The following is a 20,389-nucleotide window of genomic DNA, read 5'->3' as shown; positions in this document are numbered from 1 at the left end:
AAAACAAAATACTGGGAGTAAAAGGCCAACATGCTCTCTAGAAAGCTTATATTAATTTATACTTTTACCAGCAATGACCTCATACCTCTTAACAAACATCTACCTAGTTTTCTTCTATTTTTAAAATTACCCTTCCTTGTAACAGATGAATTATTGAATAGATTTAAGCTCCCTAAGATAAGGGCCATTGTACCCATTTTTGTTTCCCTTGTGGTATCTGGTACAATGCCTGGTACCAGTTTGTAGGTACTAAACTATTTTTTGATATTTATCTTTTGTCTGACTGCTTGTTAGCCCTTTTACTGATCTCTTATCAATGTTAAAGCTTTTACAAGTATTTTTAGTAGAATGCTATTTATTTGCAAATAATGACCATTTGGTCTTTTAAAAACATTTTCCCACACAACACCTATGTACTTTTAAAAATTGTCTCTGTAGCTGGGGTATTAGCCAAAACTTTCAGAACAATGAGTTTAATATTAATGATAAATGTAGGCAATCGTGTTTTCTGATTGTAATGGGAATAAACCTAGTATATTACTGTTCAATATGATTGCTAATTTAAAACAGACATATTAGACAATATCTATTTTTATTTTTTGAAAGTTGTTTTTAAAAATATTAAATTTTATCCAAAGTCTTTTAGTCATGCACTTAGATATTATTTTTTAATTTGACCCATTTAGTAGGATAGTATATTAGATTTTCTGTTCCTAATTCATCTTTGCATTCCTGAGAGGAACCAGCTTAGTCATAAGAGTTCATATTCATCTTATTCTTACCCTCTACTTTCAGAAAATTGCCAAATCCAGCAGATTTTTTTTTTTTTTTTGGAGAGACAGAGTCTTCCTCAGTTGCCCAGGCTTGAGTGCAGTGGTGCAATCTCAGCTCACTGCAACCTCCACCTCCTAGGCTCAGACAATTCTCTTGCCACAGTCTCCAGAGGAGCTGGGATTACAGGCATGTATCACCATGCCCAGCTAATTTTTGGTTTTCATATAGACGGGGTTTCACCATGTTGGCCAGGCTGGTCTTGAACTCCTGACCTCTGGTGATCTGTCCGCCTCAGCCTCCCAAAGTGCTGGGATTATAGGTGTGAGGCACTGCACCCGGCCAGATCTCACTATTCTTGCAACCACGTGATTCTCGTTGCTACTACTCTAGTTCAGGCCTTCTTTGCTTCTTAGCTGGACTACAGTAGTGGCTTTTTTTTTTTTTTTTTTTTTTTTTTTTGAGATGGAGTTTCACTCTTGTTGCCCAGGCTGGAGTGCAGTGGCTTTTAAATACTTCCCCATCCTGTTCCTGATACTTCGTTTCCATTACACATGTAGTATACACCTGCATACAATTTATATAGTCTCTCAGTTTATTTATAATTTCCTGCAAAAAGGTATTAAATGGGCTGGGCACGGTGACTCACACCTGTAATCCCAGCACTTTGGGAGGGCTGAGGCGGGTGGATCACGAGGTCAGGAGATTGAGACCGTCCTGGCTAACACAGTGAAACCCCACCTCTACTAAAAATACAAAAAATAAGCCGGCCGTGGTGGTAGGCACCTGTAGTCTCAGCTACTCGGGAGGCCAAGGATGGAGAATGGCGTGAACCCAGGAGGTGAAGCTTGCAGTGAGCAGAGATGGTGCCACTGCACTTCAGCCTGGGTGACAGAGTGAGACTCCGTCTCAGGAAAAAAAAAAAAAAAAGGTATTAAATGTGTTTTGTCATATTTATTCCTAATTTCCTTAAAATTTTTGTTGCTACTATAAATGTGTTTTACTTTCAATGATGCTGCTTTCTGTTTGCTGCTGGTATACAGAAAACCAAATGATTTTATTAGACTGATTTTATAGTCAATCACCTTACTAAACTCGCTCTTCTTTTTTTTTTTTTTTTTAAGAGACAGGGTCTCGCTGTTGCTCAGACTGGCCTCAAACCCCTGGGCTCAAGCAACTCTCCAGTCTCAGCCTCTCAAGTAGCTGGGATTACAGATGCATGCCACCACGCCTCAAACTCCCTTATTATTTCCTAATAACTTGGTAACTGCAGGTAACCTTGTTTTATCTCTGGTCAGAAAGTATAATATGTAAGATACCAACTCATTAAAATGTATTAAGCCTTACTTTATGATCTAGTATGTAATCAATTTTTTTCTACTGTTCCATGTGCCTGAAAAGAATATGAATTCTCTAATTACTGGGCATATAATTCCAGAGATGACTATTAGATGAAACTTGTTCATGGTTAAAATATTCTGTATCTTTACTGACTTTATATCTGCTTGGTCTACCAATAATTGAGAAATAGGTTGCAATCTCCTCCTATGATGAAGGATTTCTCAGTTTTTCCCTAATAAAAAATTAACTATACAAATTTCACTTAATCTACTTTGAGGCTGTTCTATTAGGCTCATACAGGTTTAGAACTGGTGTATCTTCCTGGTAAAATGAACCCTTTATCATATATAATAGCCTTCTGTATTGCTAATAATGCATTCTTTTCTTTTCTTTTTTTTTTTTAAACAGTCTCACTCTGTTGCCCACCCGTGATCTATGCTCATTGCAACCTCCGCCTCCTGGGTTCAAGCAATTATCTGCTTCAGCCTCCCGAGTAGCTGGGATTACAGGGACCCGCCACCATGCCCAGCTAATTTTTGTATTTTTAGTAGAGATAACGTTTCACCATCAAATAAAGCAAATAAATGTGGGAGCCTGCCTAGAGAATCAGATTTTCTCTAGGTTTCTGGCTCAGTGTGAACCTTCTTCTACCCTGCCCTAAATAAAAAGACCACACAAAAACAAATTTCCAATGCATGTGGGGCTTCTCTGTTCACCAAAGGCTTCCATTCAACTAATAAATGACATTAACACTGGAAATGGCTCTGGATGCCAAGGCCAGCCTTAGAAATCGCCTCAACTGCAGACTGAGAATCGCTGGGAGGGACGTAGGTGTGGTAATAACAAAAATTAAAAAGAGTAAACATTTGCAACCTACAGAATGAGAGAAAATTTTTGCAATCTACCCATCTGACAAAGGGCTAATACCCAGAATTTACAAAGAACTTAGACAAATTTACAAGAAAAAAATCAAACAACTCCATCAAAAAATGGGCAAAAGATATGAACACTTTTCAAAAGAAAACATTTATGCAGCCAACAGACACATGAAAAATTGCTCATCATCACTGGCCATCAAAGAAACACAAATCAAAACCACAATGAGAGACCATCTCCCACCAGTTAGAATGGTGACCATTAAAAAGTCAGGAAACAACAGGTGCTGGAGAGGATGTGGAGAAACAGGAACGTTTTTACACTGTTGGTGGGAGTGTAAACTAGTTCAACCATTGTGGAAGACAGTGTGGCGATTCCTCAAGGATCTAGAACTAGAAATACCATTTGACCCAGTGATCCCATTACTGGGTATATACCCAAAGGATTATAAATCATGCTACTATAAAGACATATGCACACGTATGTTTATTGCAGCACTATTCACAATAGCAAAGACTTGGAACCAACCCAAATGTCCATCAATGATAGACTGGATTAAAAAAATGTGGCACATATACACCATGGAATACTATGCAGCCATAAAAAAAAAGATGAGGTCATATCCTTTGTAGGGACATGGATGAAGCTGGAAACCATTATTCTGAGCAAACTATCGCAAGGACAGAAAACCAAACACCGCGTGTTCTCACTCATAGGTGGGAATTGAACAGTGAGAACATTTGGGACACAGGGCAGGGAACATCACACACCGGGGTCTGTCATGGGGTGGGGGGTTGGGGGAGGGATAGCATTAGGAGAAATACCTAATGTAAATGACAAGTTAATGGGTGCAGCAAACCAACACGGCACATGTATACATATGTAACAAACCTGAACATTGTGCACATGTACCCTAGAACTTTAAAAAGTATAATAAAAAAAAAAGTAAACATTTTTTGATGTTTTGATAATGTAAGCGTGTGCCAAGCACTATTTTAAGCATTTTAAGTAATTTAATCTTTTTAATTTTTTTTTTTTTTTTTTGAGATGGAGTCTCGTTCTGTTGCCAGGCTGGAGTGCAGTGGCGCGATCTCGGCTCACTGCAACCTCCACCTCCCTGGTTCAAGTGATTCTCCTGCCTCAGTCTCCTGAGTAGCTGGGACTACAGGCGCACGCCACCACGCCTGGCTAATTTTTTGTATTTTTTTAGTAGAGATGGGTTTTCACCATGTTAGCCAGGGTGAATTCGATTTCCTGAACTCATGATCCACCCACCTCAGTCTCCCAAAGTGCTGGGATTACAAGCGTGAGCCACTGCACCCGGCCAATTTTTTTTTTTTTTTTTTTTTTTTTTTTGGAGGCAGGGTCTCGCTCTGTTGCCCAGGCTGGAGTGCAGTGGTGTGATCGCGGCTCACTGCAGCCTTGACCTCCTCAGGCTCAGGTGATCCTCCCATCTCAGCCTCCCGAGCAGCTAAAACTACACACGTACACCATCATGTCTGGCTAATTTTGTTTTTGGTTTGTTTTTTTTGTTTTTTTTTTTATAGATAGCTTCTTTCACTCTGTTGCCCAGGCCGGTCTTGAACTCCTGGGCTCAAGCAATCCACCCACCTCAGCCTCCCAAAGTGCTAGGATTACAGGCATTAGCCACCACGCCCAGCCAAAATTAAGATTAATAACCCTATGAAGTTGGTAAAGTTTTCATCCCCATTTTGTCCTGGTATCCACTACAACCGCATTACATCACGTTTGAAACTCATATTCTAAAATGCCATCCTTCCTGCCTCTTATCCTGGAAAACACAAAGGAACCACTGAGTTCCACAAAGACTAACTATCAACACCCGTTACCCAAGTAACTCAGCAGCTACCAGATTAGCCTGGTGCAGGGTGCGCACCTATAGTCACAGCCACTTGGGAGGCTGAAGCAGAAGGATCCCTGGAGCCCAGGATGCTGAGATCAGCTTGGTCATAGTAAGACCCCCATCCTAAAAGTCAGACTTAAAGTATGATACTTTTTCCTACAACAAATTCCTCTTCCAGGAGATTATTAAAAAAAGAAAGAAAGAAAGAGAGAGAGAGAAATAATTAACATGTTCTTTACAATAAGAACTCAAAGAAAAGGAATCAAAATTAATCAAACTTTTGAGGATGATTTTAGGTACCTCTTGATTGAAACAAAGAAGCATTCCAGAAACATACCTGTTGGAGCCATCTTTCATATGGACTTTGGCGTAAAGAACATCCACCATGCCAGGATCATCATTCATGTATTCTATCCCTGCCATCTCCACTTCTAGGGGTTTACCCCCAGAAATGTCACTGCAAAGGAAAAAGCATTAAGATATCTGTAACTGTTTAACCTAAGAGGGCTATTATATTTTGAAACATGGTTAATATACATAGTCAAATATGTATGTTACTTACATATGTACAAAAACATAGTAGTTGTGTTTTTTCCCTAACATTATCTAATTGCCCTTCTAATTTCAAAATTAGTAAATTTTCAATGCACACAAATTGGAAAACACTGGAAAGTATTTCCAATGTCACACTATATTTATCCCAATACCAGTTTATTAGCACGGTCTCATAGAGAAAGTCAAGAGATGACAGTTCTGATCCATAAAGACATTTACTATCTTGGCTCATCTCTCAGGTGCCCATCTCTACTATTTCAACAAGTTACAAACAGCGTTTCACTCATATAACAAAGGTGGAGGTGTAAACTGATATCACATCTTTATTTATTTTTTTGTTTGTTTGGTTGGTTTGTTTTGTTTTGAGATGGAGTCTCGCTCTATTGCCCAGGCTGGAGTGCAGTGGCACGATCCTGGCTTACTGCAACCTCCACCTCCCGGGTTCATGTCATTCTCCTGCCACAGCCTCCCAAGTAGCTGGGACTACAGGCACCTGCCACGACGCCCAGCTAATTATTTTGTATTTTTAGTAGAGACAGGGTTTCACCATGTTAGCCAGGATGGTCTCGATCTCCTGACCTTGTGATCTGCCTGCCTCGGCCTCCCAAAGTGCTGGGATTATAGGTGTGAGTCACCTCGCCTGGCCTTTTTTTTTTTTTTTTTTTTTTTTTTTTTGAGACAGTTTTGCTAGTCACCCAGGCTGGAGTGCAATGGCACAATCTCGGATTGCAACCTCCGCCTCCTAGGTTCAAGTGATTCTCCTGTCTCAGCCTCCTGAGTAGCTGGGACTACAGGTGCATGCCACCACACCAAGCTAATTTTTGTATTTTTAGTAGAGATGGGGTCTCACTATATTGGCCAGGGTGGTCTTGAACTCTCGTCCTCAGGTGATCCTCCCGCCTCGGACTCCCAAAGTACTGGGATTACAGGCATGACCCACTGCCCTCAGCCTGATATCACATCTTTACAAGCAATCTGTCAATATTTATGAGAAGTCTTCTTCAATAAAAACCCTTTCCCCAAGCAATTCCATTTCCAGGAGCCCATCCTAAGGAAACAATTATGAATTCAGTTACACATCAACTTGTGTAACTGTTGATAAAGTTCTCCTTTACAGAAGAACTCCAAAACTAGTAAATGCAGAAAGAACAATGAAATTAGAATCTTGCAACCCCTGATAAAATAATAGATCTCAGCCGGGCGCGGTGGCTCATGCCTGTAATCCCAGCACTTTGGGAGGCCAAGGCGGGTGGATCATGAGGTCAGGAGATCGAGACCATCCTAACTAATACAGTGAAACCCCATCTCTACTAAAAATACAAAAAATAGCCAGGTGTGGCGGCGGGTGCCTGACGTCCCAGCTACTCGGGAGGCTGAGGCAGGAGAATGGTGTGAACCCAGGAGGCGGAGCTTGCAGTGAGCCAAGATAATGTCACTGCACTCCAGCCAGGGCGACAGAGTGAGACTCCATCTCAAAAATAATAATAATAATAATAGATCTTGACAATGATCACCAATGGCTGCTAAAAACTTGGGCAAAAGGCTGGGGGAAATATAAAGTAACCTCTCTAAAGAGGAGCTCTATAAACAATGGTCATGACCACACCTGAACCAACTGACCAAGCTGAATATTAACAGTAAAAGAAACAACCAGACAAATATGTGCCTCTTAGCATGATGCAGTAAGAATAGACTCATATTTATGAGAAATAATTTATGCATAGGGTTTTTGTTTTTGAGACAGGGTCACACTCTGTCACTCAGGCTAGAGTGCAGTGACGTGATCTTGGCTCATTGCAACCTCCACCTCCCAGGTTCAAGCGATTCTTGTGCCTCAGCCTCCCAAGTAGCTGGAATTACAAACGTGTGCCACCATGTCCGGCTAATTTTTGTATTTTTAGTAGAGACTGGGTTTTGCCATGTTGCCCAGGCTGGTCTCGAACTCCTGGGCTGAAGCCATCAGACTGCCTTGGCCTCCCAAAGTGCTGGGGTTATGGGTGTGAGCCACTGCACTTGGCCTATGCATAGGGTTTTAAATGAGGCATAAAGTTTTGTTTCGAGTATCAAAAGATTGGCAACAGACTAAAAGTCAAATAACATGGTACTGATTAGATAAACTATAATAACTATGAGCAATAAATAAACTATACATGTGACTAAGGAAGATTTTAGGTACTGATATAAAAAGATATAAAAAACTGATTAAAAACTGATATAAAATAATATATAAAACTGATATAATTATATTTCTAAGTTTTAAAAAAGGTCTACAACAATGTGCATGCTATGCTACTTGTACAAAAGATGGAGGTAAGAAAAAATATATGTTATATATATTTGTTTACACATCTATAAAATCCCTGGAAGGATACAGAGAAAGTGACACACTGGTTGCCTCTAGAGAGGAAAGCAGGTGGTTGATGAATTTCAGTGGTAGAGAAACTGCACTGCATATCCTTTGCAACTTTAAATTTTTGAACTATGTAAATGTATTATCCATTAACAAGTTAAAATTTTAAAAAATATCCACAATAAACCAAAACAAAAGTGTATATACTGAATAATTCTATTTGAGGACATTAAAAAACAAACCAACCAAATCTATGCAATAGAAATCAGAACAGAGGTTGCTTCTGGGAGAAGTGAAGTCACTGGAAAAAGGCATGAGGGACCCTCATGGGGTGATGGCAATGTTCCACGTCTTGATTTGGGTGAGGTTGCACAGGTATAGACATTTTGTCAAAGCTCATCAACTACACCTAAGATCTGTGCATTTTTACTGTAAGTAAATTACACATCAAAGGAAAAACATACATATATGTATCCAAAATGTTAATGGTAATTATTTTTAAGTGGTAAGATTACAAGTGATATTTTATTTTTGTGTATCTATAATTACTGGCTTTCCTAAAGTTAACATGTATTACCTTTGTGTTAAGTAAAGCTCCATCATCCTGTTTTCTTCCTGGGCCCCTTATTAAAGAAACTTGTACTCCAACCAGAAAAGGTCTTGTTGTGCCATGCTGAAACCCAATTAAAAATCAGCTCACTGCACAGTCTTCTCCAAACCCCAGGAGGATAGGCACTTTCTCCATCTTATCCACATCTATATCCTCAAAATCTGACACCATGCCTTATACAAAATGGGTGTTCAATAAATCTCTGGTAAACATTAAATGGATGTTTTAAGGGGGAAGCTGTTCTGGACAATTTTGAGAAGAATATGGTCACAGGCTGATATATTAGTTGAATATGTGTCCCTGCACAAATCTCCTGTTGAATTGTAATCCCTAATGTTGGAGGTGGGGCCTAGTGGGAAGTGTTGGGATCATGGGGACAGACCTCGTCAATGGCTTGGGGCACCCCTTGGTGATAAATGAGCTCTCACTCTGAGTTCGCACAAAATCTACTTGTTTCAAAGTGTATGGTACCTCCCCTGCCACTCTCTGTTGCTTGTTCCTGCTTTTGCCGTGTGACATGCTTGATCCCCTTTACCTTCTGCCATAAATGAAGCTTCCTTAGGCCTCCCCAGGAGCCAAACATGCTTCTTGCAAACCTGCAGAACTGTGAGCCAATTAAACTTCTTTTCTTTATAAGTTACCCAGTCACTGGTATTTCTTTATAGCAATAATGCAAGAACAGCATAATATACATGCTATATTGTCATTAAGTAAAAATGTGGTGCTGCCTTAAAAACAAAAGGATCAGGCCGGACGCAGTGGCTCACACCTGTAATCCCAGCACTTTGGGAGGCTAAGGCGGGTGGATCACGAGGTCAGGAGATTGAGACCATTCTGGCTAACACGGAGAAACACGGTGAAATCCCGTCTCTACTAAATATACAAAAAACTAGCCAGGCGTGGTGGCGGGCACCTATAGTCCCAGCTACTCGGGAGGCTGAGGCAGGAGAATGGCGTGAACCCAGGGGGCGGAGCTTGCAGTGAGCAGAGATCTCACCACTGCACTCCAGCCTGGGTGACAGAATGAGACTCTGTCTCAAAAAAAAAAAAGAAAAAAAAAAAGAGATTTTAGGATCAATCAAAAGACAGCTGGAAAAAAAGTTGTCTTGACATTGAACCCAGGTCATGGGGATGCTTTGTAGCCTAGGAATCCTAATAGTAAAGATTCCCTTAACACTTCAAGGCCTTATTATTGCATAAGACCAAAACTTTTCTCAGTACGAATTTAGTAACTCAACTATTTTAGGCAGATACTTTTCTTTCCATGTTGCCTAGTGTGGTCTCAAACTCCTGGGCTCAAGCAATCCTCCCAGCTTGGCCTCCCAAAGTGCTTGGGTTACATGCCTGAGTCACTGCGCCTGGCCCAGATGCTTTTTCTAATTAAGAAAAATTACAGCCCCGATCATAATAAGTCTTCCTATAGCCACCTCTAATAAGAAGTGAAACATTTCAAAACACAAGCCAAGCTCTGAACTGTCATCTGAGGTATGTAGCTTCAATCAATACACAATATATCTCCATTCCAAGCACTAGCCAAAGAATTCAATTTGAAAGACTGCCACTGAATCCTATCAAAGTGAAGTCAAAAAAGTCTGTTTGAAGAAAAGTTTCACACTAAATATACATCCCCCACCATTTCTAAAGCTCTCACCCTGCATAGTTAAATCACCAGAAAGCATCACACCATTGGCTTAGATTCCCACTAAAATGTTTTTAATGGGTTATATTTAATGTTACATCTGCAATTTCTAGGGTCAACAGAAGAAAGACCCATAAGAACAATGTTTTTATCTTCTGCAAAATTCCTGTTAAAGACACTGTCCATCATCATTTAGCATTCTTTATTAAGATTTACATGACAAACTTTTGACAGACTGAGAACCAGAAAAGGTTACTCTCCTGAAAAAACTGTTATACTGGGGTTGGCTGCACAACAGCCTGAGTGTACTTAACACTACTGAACTGTGCACTTAAAATGGTTATGATGGCAAATTTTATGTTGTATTTTACCACAACTGAAAACTTTTTTAAACTATAAAAAAAAATTGTCATACTGCTTTTTATCAGACAAGAACTATAATAAGTGGTGTACTTCTTTTTGTAATTTAGTTCAAGTACACTGGTGTCAGAAAATAGTACCAAACTTTAATGCTCAAGTACAATTACTATCTTACCTTGATTTTCAGGTAGAATTTTCTCCCTATACCATCCTTATGGTTTCTAAATCTCTGACTGTAACATTTCTTTTGTATACATGTCCTCTTAACTACCTCAAATACTTGGAATTAGACGGCGTACTAAGAACAAAAAAAAGTTAGAAACAACGAAACAGGATCCAAAGCCTGCTTTATGAGCAGAAACACAAACTCTTTCAACCTACCCCTAAGATTTATCAAGAGGGAGATTAAAGAGCAGGACAGAAATCCAATGGTTTGCCCGATAAACACTTTGTCTTGGTGGCCAAACAATTACATCTGGGACACCAGTAAGCAAATTACTTTCCAACTGATGCCACGTGAGGCAATAATCAGGCATTAACGTTTGTTCATGGGTATTTTCTCTCCTCTTTCTAGTCCCTTTAAACTTCTGTGGTTTGACGTCAGACCTGCTGGGAAAACTGAGGCACAGGAGGGTGCTGCTGGGACTGAAGAAGAGCTGCACATCTGTCAGACTCCATACTCAGAGCCAGTGCACGGTCTGTGTCCTACATCTCACAAAGAAAAGTCAACGGGGACACAGCCGGAGCTTCCGAATTTACTAAACACTGAATAATTCATTCAAAATCTATAGAGCTACATAAGCCTTTCACTGAAAAACTGAAACAAAAATCCTGTTTTTGGTCTTATAGCATCCTTCAAATTAAAAAACTACCCCCAAATTTAAAACGAATACTCAACTACTCATTTCTTTAATATAGCCATATAGCACCACAGTTTAAATCAAATTCCAATATAGCCACATTTATTTCAATCCTTCAATTTTAAAAACCATCAAATTAAACTACAGCACACTATGTACAGGTCTGTTCATTTTTCAGTGTTTTCCTTTCATATTTTAATTTGGGACCACTACACCATAAAAGGTTCAGGTTAGAAATGTCATTATTTACAATTTTTTTTTCCAAGTATATACCAAGCACAAAGATTAAGGTCAAAGAGCAAGAAAAAATTCAATGATCCAATTTACTGATTTACTTACCAGAGCTTTAACAGAAGTGCCCTTTTTGTTTTTTTAAGAAGTTGTCTCTTCTCAGAAGTAAGTCGGTTTTGCACTTTTTACTTTTTAAACAAATGCATGTGACGGGGGAAATTAGAAGAAGGTTGGGGAGGCTTGCTTTATTTTACTCGCTGGTTCCACATCTTTCCAGCTTTTTAAAAAGAGCATCTTTAAACAAATTTTTGCATGCACTGCAGATTTTTGGCAGGGTAACTTTGTCCTATTTCAAAAGCTTTGCTGAATTTGAAAAACTACAATTACTGTTTTCATACTGTCATGTCAAAAATTCTGAGGAACTATTAAGACTGCTCTTCATTCCCTAGGCACACTAACTCTGACATGCTTAAAGGGCTCCGATTTGGCATTTAGTCACAAAAGGCACCAAGAGACATAAAAGGGAGGAACTCAGCTAAATCTTCCCACAGCTTAGGATAAAGCTTCAGTGATTAAAAACCTGTGACCTGATTTTCAAAAGGTAAAAAGAACAAATACTTCTCTAAACAAATATTTTATCTACCTTTAAATTTTTTCTTAGCAAGATTATCCCAATGGCAGCCAAGGAAATGCAGCAGCTTTCAGTTTAGTTTAGCAAAAAGTAAACTGGAAACAAGTTAAAGTATCAGAATTGATCCTTAAACCAGGTAAAACTGCCCTACTTTGTAAAATAAAGCATAATGTTTTGCTTTATACAAGGGAAACGGCAAGTATCTAATGACAAACACCAAATTATTTTGCATTTCAGGTAAGATCTAAAGAAAACAGGTATGTCTGTTACTGAGCAAAGAACATGACAAGAAGTGTTTTTGCTCTCTCAGATTCAGAAAGGATAGGAGACTGCAAACCCTATCAGATTATGATCTTGCTCAAGAAAAATAGTTTATCTTTAAAACAATTAGTGGAAAAGGATAACTGGCCCATAAAGTGTTTGTATTACACAGTTTCTTTTCTTTTTTTTCTTTTTTTTTTTTTTTTTTGAGATGGAGTCTCGCTCTGTCGCCCAGGCTTGAGTGCAGAGGCGCCATCTCGGCTCACTGCAAGCTCCGCCTCCTGGGTTCATGCCATTCTCCTGCCTCAGCCTCCCAAGTAGCTGGGACGACAGGCACCTGCCACCACGCCCGGCTAATTTTTTGCAGTTTTAGTAGAGGCAGGGTTTCACCGCGTTAGCCAGGATGGTCTTGATCTCCTGACCTCGTGATCTGCCCGCGTCGGCCTCCCAAAGTGCTGAGATTACAAGTGTGAGCCACCACACCCAGCTACACAGTTTCATATCCAACATAACTAGAGAAAAATTTTAGATCCTTTTACCTTGTTCTATCCAATGAACCAGGTAAACCATTTCTACAAGGCCATGTTAGAATAGCATGGGGCCTGCCTACAAGAATGGAATAAAAAAACTATTTGAGTGAATTGGCTTTCACATTTCTCTCCTTTGTCAGTCTTAAGTAAAAGGAAGAAAGTAAAGGGAAATACGGGAAGATATGGTTCTTTGAAATAAAGCTGTTATGTCAGATGTATGTGTAAATTAAAATTTTACAGTAAAAAAGAGTAACAACTCTGCCCTCAGAACAGTAATGCTTTCCCTGAGTCAAAACAGATTGCTTAGACTATTTCTGGTATCCTTTTTGAACTGGCTGGACATGGCAGCTCACACCTGTAATCCTAGCACTTTTGGAGGCCGAAGCAGGAAGGTTGCTTGAGACCAGGAGTTTGAGACTAGTCTGGGCAACAGAGCAAGACTCTGTCTCTAAAAATAAATAAATAAATAAATAAATAAAATAATAATAATAATTTTAAAAGGCTTTATCTTTTTAAATTCTTGCTGAATCAAATAAAATTATTTGTACTGGAAAAAAAAAAAAAAGAGGCTGGGTGCAGTGGCTCACGCCTGTAATCCCAGCACTTTGGGAGGCTGAGGCAGGCGGATCACAAGGTCAGAAGATCAAGACCATCCTAGCTAACACAGTGAAATCCCGTCTCTACTAAAAATACAAAAAATTAGCCGGGTGTGGTGGCGGGTGCCTGTAGTCCCAGCTATTCGGGAGGCTGAGGCAGGAGAATGGCGTGAACCCGGAGCTTGCAGTGAGCCAAGACTGCGCCACTTCACTCCAGCCTGGGCGACAGAGCAAGACTCTGTCTCAAAAAAAAAGAAAGTCAGTGTTTCTAAAATATAATGAAGACTTTCCAGAGAATCGTGTTATAATGTTTGGGTTACTGTAGTAGACAGAATAATGACCCCCAGAGATGTTGATGTCCCACTCTCTGGAATTTATAAATATTCTATCTTACATGGCAAAGAGACTTTTGTAGATGTGATTAAGGCTGCAGATTCTGATATGAGAGGTTAGCCTAGATTACCTGAGTGGGCTCCATCGAATCGCATGAATCCTTCCCATGTCGTACACCCTCTAGTTCAAAAAAAAAGTCTGTAACACCAAAAAGAAGCCAGCCCAGGTAGACCACCCAACCCCATCCCTGAGGATTACTCACTTAATGAATTCCTCTTTACACTTCTGCAGCATCTCACATGTCTGCTGGATCTCTTCCTCACTCAAAAGCACCAACATCCCAATAGTGAGATGAAGCTTTTTAGGATTCTGGAAAATGCTGCTGTCAACCCCATGATCCTGTTATCAAAGGGAGAAAAACAAGAAACTCTGCCCTTACAAAGGCAAATGGCAAGAATAAAATTGAGTCCCCAGAAATACACCCACACACCTACAGCCAAGTGATTTTCTACAAGGTGGCAAGACCATTCAATAGAGACAATCTCCTCAATAAATGATGCTGGAACAATAGAATACCCACATGCAAAAGAATAAAGATAGACTACAACCTCCTACCATATAAAAAAATTAACACAAAATAGATCATGACCTGGAATTCAGCAATGGATTCTCTGATATGACACCAAAAACGTGGATGACAAAAGAAATAAACTGGACTTCATCAAATTAAAAAACTTTTGTGCATCAAGAACACTATCAGGAAAGTGAAAAGAAGCCTACAGAATGGCAGAAATATTTGCAAGTAATTTACCTGATAAGGGTCTAGTATCCAGAATATACAAAGAACTCTTCCAATTCAACAACGAATATACAATCTAATATTTTCATTTTTTTATTTATATTTATTTATTTATTTATTTTTGAGACAGAGTCTTGCTCTGTTGCCCAGGCTGGAGGGCAGTGGTGCGATATTGGCTCACTGCAAGCTCCGCCTCCCGGGTTCATGCCATTCTCCCGCCTCCGCCTCCTGAGTAGCTGGGACTACAGGCGCCCACCACCATGCCCAGCTAATTTTTTTGTATTTTTAGTACAGACGGGGTTTCACTGTTTTAGCCAGGATGGTCTCAATCTCCTGACCTCATGATCCGCCCTCCTCAGCCTCCCAAAGTGTTGGGATTACAGGCGTGAGTCACCGCGCCCGGCCCAATTTTTTTTTATTTTTTAAGAGACTGGGTCCTGCTCTGTCACCCAGGCTGGACTGCAGTGGCACAATCACAGCATACTGTAACCTCAAACTCCTGGCTCAAGTGATCCTCCTGCCTCAGCCTCCTGCATAGCTGGGATTATGGGTGTGAGCTACAGAACCCAGTTGAACCTAATTTTAAAATGGGAAACGGGGCCAGGCACGGTGGCTCACGCCTGTAATCCCAACATTTTGGGAGGCTGAGGCAGTCTGATCACTTGAGGTCAGGAGTTCAAGACCAGCCTGACCAATATGGTGAAATGCCATCTCTACTAAAAATATAAAAATTAGCTGGGTGTGGTGGCAGGCGCCTGTAATCCCACATACTCGGGAGGCTGAGACAAGAGAATTGCTTAAACCCGGGAGGCAGAGGTTGCTGTGAGCCAAGATCACACCATTGTACTCCAGCCTGGGTGACAAAGTGAGACTCTGTCTCAAAAAACAAACAAACAAAGAAACAAAAACAAAAACAGACAAAAGGACTTGAATAGACTTTTTCTCCAAGGCAGAAATACAAATGGCTAACAAGCAGAACTGGCTAACAAGCACATGAACATTATTAGTCACTTAGGGAAATGCAAATCAAAACCACTGTGAGTTACCATATCACACCCACTAAACTGTCTATAATCAAAGTAATGGAAAATGACAAGTGCTGGCCAGGATGTGCAGAAATTGGAACCCACATACATTGTTGCTAGGAAGGTAAAATGACTCAGTCACTGTGAAAAACAGTTTGGCAGTTCCTCAAAAAGTTAAACATAGAATTATCATATGACCCAGCAATTCTACTCCTAGGTATATGCCCAAGAGAATTGAAAAAGGGACTCAAATACATGTATATGCATGTTTCCAGAAGCACTACTCACGACAGCCAAAAGATGGAAATAACCCAAATGTATATCAACAGATGAATGGATAAACAAACTGTGGTATATATACACAGTGGAATATTATTCAGCCTCAAAAAGGAATTAAATTCTGGCCGGCCGTGGTGGCTTACACCTGTAATCCCAGCACTTCGGGAGGCCGAGGCAGGCAGATCACCTGAGGTCAGGAGTTCGAGACCAGACTGACCAACATGGTGAAACCCCTGTCTCTACTAAAAATACAAAAATTAGCCGGGTGTGGTGGTGTATGCCTGTAATCCCAGCTACTCAGGAGGCTGAGGCAGAAGAATTGCTTGAACCTGCGAGGAAGAGGTTGCAGTGAGCCGAGATCGCGCCACTGCACTCCAGCCTGGGTGACACAGTGAGACTGACACCGTCTCCAAAAAAAAATTTTGGCTCTGGGAAGCACAAAAAGTAAATATACCTTATGAATCCCTTTTTAAAAAACTGAGGTGAAATTTGCATAATATAAAATTAACCATTTTAAAGTATACAATACAGCAGTATTTATATTTAGTGTATTCAATGTTGTGCAACCACCAGCATTCTTTAATAGCAAAACTTTATCACCTGATAAAAGCATTCCATACCCATTTATTTATTTACTTTATTTATTTTTATTTTATTTTTATTTTTTGAGATGGAGTCTTGCTCTGTCATCCAGGCTAGAGTGCAATGGTGCAATCTTGGCTCTCTGCAACCTTTGCCTTCTGGGTTCAAGCAATTCTCCTGCCTCAGCCTTCTGAGTAGCTGCGATTACAGGCGCCTGCCACCATTCCTGGCTAATTTTTGGATTTTTTGTAGATGGGGTTTTACCATGTTGGACAGGCTGGTCTCGAAGTACTGACCTCAGGTGATCTGCCCACCTCGGCCTCCCAAAGCGCTGGGAATATAGGCGTGAGCCACCATGTCCAACCCTCATACCCATTTAAATAATCACTCCTCTTTCTCCATGTCCCATCCCCTAGTGACCTCTAAGTTGCTTTTTGTCTATCTGAATTTATCTATTCTGGATACATTATATAGAAAGAATCATACAACATAAGACCTCTGTGACCAACTTCTTTCATTTAGCTTGATGTTTTCAAGGTTCATCCAAGCTGAAGCATTATCACTGCTTCGTTCCTTTTTAGAGTTAAATAATATTTTAGTGTATGTATGTACCAAAATGTGCTTATTAATTCATCTACTGATGAAGATTTGGGTTTTTTGCACCTTAGGTATTAGGAATAATGCTGCTATAAACATTTGTGTACAAATTTCTGTGTTGACATATGCTTTCAGTTATTTGGGGTACAGGAGTAGAACTGCTGGGTCACATGGCAATTCTATGTTTAACTTTTGAGAAACCACCAAACCATTCTCTACATTAGCTGAACTAACAAACATTCCCAGCAGCAGTATATGAAGGTTCCTGTTTCTCCACATCTTCACTGACACTTCCTTTTTTAAAAAATGATAGCGATCCTAGTGGGTATAAAGTGGTATTACATTGCGGTTTTGATTTACATTTCACTAATGATCAATGATGATGACATCTTTTCATGTGCTTTTTGGATATTTGTACGTCTTCTTTGGAGAAATGTCTGCTAAAATCTTTTGCCCATTTAAAAATTGTCTTTTTATTGTTGAATTATAAGAATTCTTTATAAATTATTGATACTATACCCATATCAGACCATGGATCCCTTTTAAAGGAAGGTAGGTCTCAAATTTCATTAATCTCATTCTGCAAATGAAAACAAGAAAAAAAAAAAGTTGAAGCTCTTCTATTCCAACAGGAACGAAACAGGAATGCTATCACTGAATTGCAAGTTCTTATTGTATAATCAGGTGTCTGGCCTAACAAAATGCCCCAAAGGCAGAGAAATGTATTTTATCAAATGTGAATACCTTACATCCTGTTCTTGGTTTGCCTAAGGCTTACTGCCTAATATTTGCCTTGGCAACAGTAGTTAGTTGATTCTTCCTTTTCTAAGTGTTAATGGAGCTTGAGCTATTTTTACATCTGATGGAAAGTTTTGCGATTCCACACATCAATACAAATTGCCTCACTTAATGAAAGTGACTGTAAGGAACAATCAGCTTTAAATGTGTCAAGGAAGGCTAAGTGCAAGGCTTATCACCCCAGCATCTCTAACCCATGGCCTGCCACATTAGAAAAGGCATGCAAAGCCCCTCAAATGATTTTAATATGCACAACTCCATCCCAAACTACAACTGAGAATTGCTCCTCAGCAATAACGGTATATTTGTTGGGCCCTTGCTCTGCTCCAAACGTTTTCTATGCAACGTACAGACAAATATCTTATGAGGGAAGCACTATTATCATCCATACTTTACGGATGAGGAAACTGAGGCACTGAGAAATTAAGCCACTTTCCCAAGGTAACATTGCCAGGAAGAGATGAGGTCAAAATTCAAACCCAGGCAGTCGGGCCCCAAAGCCTATACTTTTGATCAACATTATATACATAGCCTTCCTAGTAATAGTTGCCCAAAGGGGACTAGGACCATAGGACACCACCCAGAGGCAAGTCCTTATGCATTTCAACACAACTCACTCAATAAATGGATCTAACCACTGTATTAGCCCTGAAAATAAAGAGAATCTCATAATTCTATGAAAGGAAAGTGGTTTTAACATCTGCCTTTTTTAGCCAGGCACAGTGGCTCATGCCTGAAATCTCAGCATTTTGGGAAGCCAAAGCGGAAGGATCACTTGAGGCCAGGAGTTCAAAACCAGCCTGGGCAACATAGACCAGTTCAAGACCAGCATGGCAAACATGTTTCTTTTTGTAGAGAAAAAAAAAAAACAACATAATTGAGTTTTTTTTCTCTACAAAACACACACACACACACACACACACACACACAATATCTGCCTTTTTTTAGATATGACCCCAAAAGCATAATCCATAAAAGAAAAAATATGGATAAAGTGAACTTAATCAAAATTTAAAACTTGCACTTCAAAAGATACTATCAAGAAAATGAAAAGATAAGTCACAGAGAAAAATATTTGGGAGAAAGACTTTTGCAAGTCCTATGTCTGATAAATATAAACATAAGAAATTCTTAAAGTTCAACAATAAAAAGATACATAATCCAATTTTAAAATAAGCTAAAGATTTGAACAGATATTTTCCCAAAAGAGGATATACTAATGGCTAATAAACTTATGAAAAGAGGCTCAACATCATTAGTCATTAAATAAGTGCAAATCAAAACCAAAATGAGATATTACCTCAGACCCATCAGAATTATTATAATCAAAAAGATAATAACAAGTGTAGATGAGGCTATGGAAAAACTGAGCAGCCACTTTGCAAAGTAGAAATTTGTAAAATGGCACGGCCACTTTGGAAAACAGTTTGGCAGTTACTCAAAAAATTAAACATAAATTTACAAAAATTCACAGAAAAAAATAAAACCCAGCCATTTCACTCCTAGGATTCTACTCAACGAAATGAAAACAAAGGTCCACCTAAAGATGTGTACGTGAATCTCACAGCAGTATTATTTATAACAGCCAAAGATAGGAACAATCCACAAGTCCATCAACTGGTGAATGAGGAAACAAAACAGAGGCTAGCCATATATGCAACACTATTCGGAAATCAAAAGTAATGAACTACTAACACATGCAAAAGTATAGCTAAACCTCAAAACATTATGTTAAGTAAAAGAAGCCAGATGCAAAAGACTATGTATTATATATGATTCTATCTATATGAAATGTCCAGAAAGGACAAATCTAAAGAGACTGAAATCAGGTTAACAGGTGCCTGTGGTGAGGAGCGGGATGGCAAACAGGCAAAATGGAACTTTTTAGGGTGATGGAAATGTTCTAAAGCTGGATTGTGGTAGTGATTGCACAACTCTGTAAATTTATTTAAAATCACTAAATTGTACACTTAAAATGAATGAATTTTATGGTATGTAAATTATACCTTAATGAAGCTGTTAAATAAGTTGTGTCTACGTTGTTTTTTTTTTAAGACAAGGTCTCCTCTGTCACCCAAGCTGGGGTGCAGTGGCAGGATTATGAATCCTGCAGCCTCAAACTCCTGGCCTCAAGCAATCCTCTCTCCTCAGCCTCCCAAGTGGCTGGGACTACAAGCTCACATCACCAAACTCAGCTAATTTTTTTTTTAATTTTTGTAGAAATGGGGTCTCATTATGTCGCAAAGGCTGGTTTCAAACTCCTGGCCTTAAGCAGGCCTCCCACCTGAAGCTACCACACCTGGCTAGCTCACTGGCGGTGGCTCACGCCTGTAATCCCAGCACTCTGGGAGGCCCAGGCAGGGGGATCACAAGGTCAGAAGATTGAGACCATCCTGGCCAACACGGTGAAACCCCGTCTCTACTAAAAACACAAAAATTAGCAGGGCATGGTGGCACGCGCCTGTAATTCCAGCTACTCAGGAGGCTGAGGCAGGAGAATT

The 20,389-nt window shown here is 39.7% G+C and overlaps 2 protein-coding genes across 3 annotated transcripts in view; both read right to left on the bottom strand.

Moving 5' to 3' along the window:
* The window catches only part of ASCC1 (activating signal cointegrator 1 complex subunit 1), an 885,589-nt gene that overhangs the window by 46,103 nt on the left and 819,097 nt on the right, over positions 1 to 20,389 (bottom strand). For both annotated transcript variants that reach the window (XM_050803664.1, XM_050803663.1), the window contains 2 exons: positions 14,071 to 14,207; positions 5,190 to 5,309 (listed from right to left, as the gene is read on the bottom strand). In XM_050803664.1, the coding sequence (XP_050659621.1) occupies positions 5,190 to 5,309; positions 14,071 to 14,207 (257 nt within the window). The remainder of the gene's footprint in view (positions 1 to 5,189; positions 5,310 to 14,070; positions 14,208 to 20,389) is intronic.
* PSAP (prosaposin) overlaps positions 1 to 20,389 on the bottom strand; it is a 517,400-nt gene that overhangs the window by 324,200 nt on the left and 172,811 nt on the right. The window lies entirely within an intron of this gene.

Source organism: Macaca thibetana, chromosome 9 (assembly GCF_024542745.1).
Source record: "Macaca thibetana thibetana isolate TM-01 chromosome 9, ASM2454274v1, whole genome shotgun sequence".
Classification (NCBI taxonomy): Eukaryota; Metazoa; Chordata; class Mammalia; order Primates; family Cercopithecidae; genus Macaca; species Macaca thibetana.
The sequence above is the reverse complement of the archived record's forward strand: the minus strand, read 5'-3'. Positions and strand labels throughout refer to the sequence as shown.